The sequence below is a fragment of the Chaetura pelagica genome, unplaced genomic scaffold, assembly GCF_000747805.2.
Source record: "Chaetura pelagica isolate M959 unplaced genomic scaffold, ChaPel_1.0 scaffold278, whole genome shotgun sequence".
NCBI lineage: Eukaryota > Metazoa > Chordata > Aves > Apodiformes > Apodidae > Chaetura > Chaetura pelagica.
In genome coordinates this window covers 1,029,279-1,035,582 of record NW_009954497.1, presented here as the reverse complement: position 1 = coordinate 1,035,582, position 6,304 = coordinate 1,029,279, and the positions used below count along the sequence as shown (strand labels likewise).

At 40.7% G+C, this 6,304-nt stretch overlaps 1 protein-coding gene across 1 annotated transcript in view; it reads left to right on the top strand.

Moving 5' to 3' along the window:
• The first annotated feature begins 654 nt into the window (after positions 1-654).
• Positions 655-6,304, top strand: part of CRIM1 (cysteine rich transmembrane BMP regulator 1 (chordin-like)) — a 175,396-nt gene continuing 169,746 nt past the window's right edge. The window contains exons 1-2 of the mRNA XM_010004603.1: positions 655-673; positions 1,283-1,343. Coding sequence (XP_010002905.1) covers positions 655-673; positions 1,283-1,343 — 80 coding nt within the window. The remainder of the gene's footprint in view (positions 674-1,282; positions 1,344-6,304) is intronic.

The following is a 6,304-nucleotide window of genomic DNA, read 5'->3' as shown; positions in this document are numbered from 1 at the left end:
AAGAAACAGAAACAAACAACCCAGAAGTTAGCAAATAGTTACTGCTAATTTACTGAAAGCAGCCATGGGAGGCCAACTAATATCGTAACATGAATAAAAAAAATGTAATGAGAAAAAAACAACAATTAATAAGGCCTACATACCCTTGAAAAAATATAGTAACCTGGGATTTTTTTTTTTGCCCTAAAATGTTACAAAAACTAACACAGACCAATTTACTGATATGAATGCTGATTTATACTAGCCTTTTTTTCTTCCTGTAACCACACCACAATCACTTTAGACTTACAGACTTTGCAAATGGTATCCAAGCTGTGCATAGTTCTAACCGAGCAGTTATAAACCTAAACAGTTAGAATGGCTATTTGCTTATTTATTTATTTATCCATCGAGAGAAATAGAGAAGCTGAAACAATTTACAGAAGTACTGATTTACTTGGGGAAAATGCCTCTGCTTTACTCTCATTAGCTTCCTAGGATGAATGGATGAAGTATCAAAGTCTGATTTCATCAACATACTTGGTAGATAGCAGCAGGCAAACTTTAATTTGGCATATGTGAAGTTGTAGCAATCAGAAAAGTCTTTGACTCTGTCCTAAACATTTTTGCTAGCCCACATCATCATATGCGGAAAACAAGAAGGTGATTATAGACATGGGTTATATGAATGGAAGTAAGTCAGTAGGGATACATGGAATTTATAGCCAGTTACATTTATCAGCATTAAAATCTAGAAAGACCTATAAAAAATACTGGAGTTATGCTGTGATTTCTTGGAATGAAAGCTTCCATCCAGCTTTAATAAAGACATCAAAAATAATTTCAATTTGCTAAATAAGTAAAGGGCTAGATTGAGGTTGTCTTAATAACCCCTGTCATCTGTGAGTTCCAGCAGTCAGAATACAGCCAGGATATGCAACACTGCCTGAAACAGTTACAGAAAAACCTTGTCAGAAAGCTCACAGGGATTTATATGGCCCCCTTGCTGTAAAGCAGGATCACCTACAGTTGCCTCTCCATCAACTGCTAATGGCTTCGCTGGGCTGTGGATTAACTGTGTTGCAAGGCTAGGGGCAGCTGAAAGGCCCAGAGTGAGCCAGCTCACGTCTGTGAGCAGAAGAGTTGTGTTTGCAGGTCGCTGCCACCCCAGCGTGACCCGTACCCGCCTGGGTCCCCAGCCCTGCGCTCACTGGTGTCACCAGCCTACTCCCTTCCCCACTGCATTCTCGTTGTGTGATCCCAAAGACCACCTTACATTCACTGTCTGGTGGTTTGGGACTAGGGTTGGGTTTTGGGGTGACACTTTTTTCCCCCCTTTTCGGGTTACTCTTGATAATCAGAAGCCGACTAGGCCCATACACATAGGAACATACCTGAGGAAGTGAAATTTTTCTAACACAGAAGATACCATTTGGGGTTGTTTTATAGATACAATCCTGCTAGAGAAAGAGTTATGAGAGATCTTAATTATTATTAATGTTGTTATTAAAAACCTTTTTTTCAGTGGTCTCCACTCATATTATGCAACCTTTCTTTCAGCATTTGACTCAGCTGCAAACCAGAGGATAAGCTATTTTGCCCCTATTTGACTCCATTACTAGAAGAGTTTGAAGCTCAAGTTTTTATGATTTTGAGCTGAAATACAGTGTATTACAGCTAGGGCCTGACTTATCTTGGTAATCAGCTACACACCAGTTTAGTCTTTACCCACCAACTTCAGCCTCTCATGCTTTTCTGTCAGGAGTTCAAAGCCATGGTCAGATTAGGAAGTACCTTGCCTAGAATGTTATGAATTTCTCTTGGACATACTAAGCTGAGGAATTAGTTATAACAAATTTTAGATGACATCCAGCCTCCCTCTCATCCTATCTGATTTCATCCATTTTTTACTGCAGACTGCAGTGAAATAAACACAGTATTTTCAGTTTTATAATTTAACATTTAAAATCTTATCAGTATGCAGTGCTATGAAAAGGATTTTTCTGGTGGCCAGATTTTCTGTAATAAAAATGCATAAAATCCCTAGAATGACATACCAGTTTAAAAGACTTCTACTTTTCTTTTGTAAACTGACAGCAAATTGTATTTCCTTGCTAACTGTGCTTATTTGTTAAAAACATTTTCTTTGTGCCAGAAGCTAAAACCAACATGACCTTGAGTATGATAAATTTAAATACAAAATTGCATTTCTAGATATAGCAGTTATTTATCCTGGTATGCTCCTGGTAGATAGCCTTAAATAGATATTGACTCCCTAGTTCTTTAACTTTGCAATTTTAAAGATATATATATTATAAAATATTCAGCTCTGAAAAAATCCTTAGGTTGAATGCACAACAATTTCAGTGATTTAAGTGAAATGTGAAGAAATGCATGTGCAAATGGCCCATCCCATTAATTTATAACTTATTTATAATTTTTATTCATGTATAGTTTCTAAATAGGTGAAAAAGCATGCACAAGTAAAGTAATCATGCAATTGTATTTTGAAATTGCTTATGCAGTTGCTCTGAGGCCATTAAAAACGCAAGCCTTTTTTTTTCCTTTTATGTTCCCTATAAGCAATCACAGATGTATTAGAAAAAAGCTATAAAGAGTTTTTCCTGTCAGTTATTCTGGACTTAAATTTTTAACTACTGAGCTATCCCAAGCTAGCAATTCAACTGAGAGGGAAAGCTTATAGGTCTGATAAAAAACACATCAGAGACTACCTGATAGGATATTTATTTATTATGAACTGGCTCAAAGCAATTCTTAAAAAGATTGTTTCTATTAAAATGAATTCTCATAATCACTTTGCCAGTTTCCCACTATTTTCCACTTAGGGGTTTTGAAACACCTTGCAACTACTCATGTAGTAAGTCCATGGTATCTCTGTAAATAAGAGAGAAATTATTCTTATGTGTTTTAGACTGATTCAGCACCACTTGGATTAGTGGCAGGTTTCATCTTGATCCTTTTTTTCTGGGAGTAGAGATTGCTCATGTGTATAACCTGTTTTCAAAAGAGTTTATGTCAAGAGACTGCTACAAAGGAGACACAAACAATCTCAACATACTGAAGAATAAAAAAGGAATTTAATGTGCAACAAAGACACAATAAGCCACAGAAAAGGAAAAAAAATGCGTAGGAAAAAAAAAAGTATCACTTTAGTACTAAAAAAGCACCAATGTTGCAAAAATTCAGACATACATAAAGACTTCCCACTATATATCAGCCCAATCTTTTAAACTGAAATGAAAACATTTTGGTACTCAGTGTTGGTGGGGGTGGAGGGGAGATGTTTTTTTAATTTTGGAAGTATAAAAGTTATCTTCACCTATGTTATAAAATTAAATTTGTATTTCAGCTCTCATTATTGTGAATATTTGACTTATCAGGAGATTTATGCTGAACACCTATTTCTCACATTGGGAGATTTACCAGTAGGAAGGAGAGTGAGTACATCAGAACAGGACTGAGGAATTAGTCAAGGGGGTAGTAGTTTTCTCATAGCGCTGTGAGCAAAAGCTTCACATTATGCAATGGCCAAGAAAATTACACAGCTCCACTTAGTTATTGCTGCAACTTCATCCAGCCTTGATGTGGCTTTGATACAACACTAACACTACAGGAAAACAAGCCCAGGAAATTTCAGCTGCTACAGCCTGTTTATCAGAATGCTTTTCTTCCTCATATAGTTGTACTCAGCAGTATTTACTAACCTGTTTCTAGGGAAAATTAAGAGATGGATTTCACTTCAGTAGCTGAATCTACTTACTCCTAAGCCATTTGGATCAGTAGACCCCTTAATAATAAGAGGCAGCAAGAAGCAGCAGCAAGCAAATTTCCCTGTAAGGAATACCCCTAGGGAAAGCAGGGATATTGACTTTCCCTGTGAAGTTGTCAGATACCACATTTGCTGATTTCCAAGGAGTACCTCATTGTCCCTTTGGGCTCTTCTCAGGTTTGAGGTAGGAGCATTCTCTACCTTTCCTGTTGAATCTGTGCCACCGTGCAATGAAAGTATTTAGATTCCTGGGGCCAGAAAAGGGAAACATAAGCATATCCACAAGCAGTTTGTGACTTGTACCTAAAGGGCAAGGCATGAGGAGACAAGAATTCTGAATTTTGGTCCGTGTTCCATACATTTTCTGATTTTCCTCCCCTACATGCAGCTATGACTGGGTAAACAGCCTATGAAGCAGGGTGCTAATCCTGTTCACAGCTGAAGCCTCTCTCACTTAGCAGTCAGCTCAAAAGTTTGCTCTCTTTTTCTCAGGGCCCTACAACATTCTTATCTAAGCTGTCCATAGCTGTCCTCTTCATCTGTTTTTGTACTGCTTCTAGCGTTTCTTTGTTCGTTCCCACACAGGCAAACAGGGACAGTAGGTCCAATGAATTCTTTGTGCATTGAGTATACTGCACATCAGTACAGTACATGACTGGTAGGTCTGGCATGTCTGGGAAATATTGAACTGCCTGTGCATGCAATCCAACATGTCTGGGATTTCCATGCTGGCTATGTTCACAAGTCCTGGAAAAACACCTACATATTTTTCATAGACCAGTTCATTTTTCCACATGAAGGGATTAGTACACTGTAATCAGTTCACTTTTCATCTTTTGATACGCTAAGCTTATTGAATTCAAGTCTCTGATCATGTATTGTATTGTGCAGCATCCTCTCTAGCACTGAAATCACTTTTATGATTCCTCTCTGCCCAACCTTGGGTTTGTGAGCAGCGTTTTTAAAGAACACAGCCGCAGGAACCGGGCGCCTCATGCGAAAAGCAGTCGCAGCGACGCTAGACAGAGAAGGTAAAACCCCTTCACGCGCCTCGTCAGTAAAAGACATGACCAAAAGGCAGCGTTTCCAGTTCGTAGGAAACAGAATGTTTTTACAAACTGCTCTCATCCAAATCGCAGTGGGTTTGGTTTTTTTTTTTTTGGTGGAAACTTCTGGTGAATCAAAAATACTCTGACCCCTGCAGGTGCTTCGGCAAACTGACACGAGAGGGCTGAGGCTGAGGGAAGAACCTGCATTTTTGAGGAAACAGTACAAAACTTCTCGCTTAGCGTGCTGCTCCACCCGGGAGCATCGTTCATTTGCTGCAACATTCAGAGTTTAAATGCTTGTCTAATACGACCTTCAGGGTGCTATCCTGACTTAACGGCTTTCCAGAGCACAGGAACACACAGCGGTTTTGGCTGCTCTCAGAGGTATGCATCGGGTTTGTTTACACCAAAACACGGTGCCCTTAATGAGATCAGCTTGTTATTTACTCTCAGAAATCTATTTAAAAATGTAGCACAATATTCAGATCAAACACTGATGCCCAGCAGATGGCTGCTTCTCGTTGTCCATTTGTTGTTGAGATGTGTTAGCTGAATGGCTCTCATCTATGAAACCTAAGCTGTATTGATAGCACAGGAAAACAGACAATTGCCTTGCAAACTGTTGCAGCTAATTAAAACATATGTAGCGATTGAAAATAATCTTTCTACAATTTAGTTTAAGTTCAGAACGGATCAGAATACAGCTGGCTATTCTGATATGATAAAAACATCATTATTTTTAATAATGCTTTGTTTTAGACAAACAGGGAAATTCTTTCTTTTGCAGCATCACATTACACAGCCGCGCTGTGTCCATTAGTAATGGGCCTGTGCTGGCATTTGGGAGCCTTTGCTGCTGGTAGGCACTCCGGCTGGATTGAGCGACAGGGAATTACGGTGCTTGCTAAACCACAACACAAAGGTACGTTACTGCTGACAAAGCTTTATGCTGTAGTTTCTTCTGTTACTGGTGGCAACTTGTCCTTTGCCTTGCCAGCGGGGGTTTTGCCCTTAGACAGCAGCTCCTCCGTTGACCCGAGGGCGGCTTCTCTCTACTAACGCACATGAGCGTGTGGGACTGGAGAAACTGCAGAGGCCATACTTTGGCACTCTCTGTAATAACCCACAGTAAGTTTCCAGAACCTGCCTCCTAACATCTCCCACATCGCTGGCACCGCTACGCGCAACCCAAAACTTCGCAGAGGCCGGAGACCGCGCAGCGGCCGCAGCCCCACCTGCCGAGGAAACGCCTCCCTTCCCTCCAGCCCCACAGCTCCCGGCGTTTGGGCCCGGAGCGTGACACGGATCCCGTTTCTCGGGTGTACCGAGGGGCTTGCTCCTGTTAAGGCAGCGGCGTCTCGGTTCCCTGCGGTTACCAAGCGGAGACAAGTCTGCGGTTTCCCTTTCGGCAACACCGTTCATTTTGTTCTCCCTCCCATCGCTTCTTCCCTCGTCCCGGCTCGGGGCAGGCGGCTCCCTCCGGCCA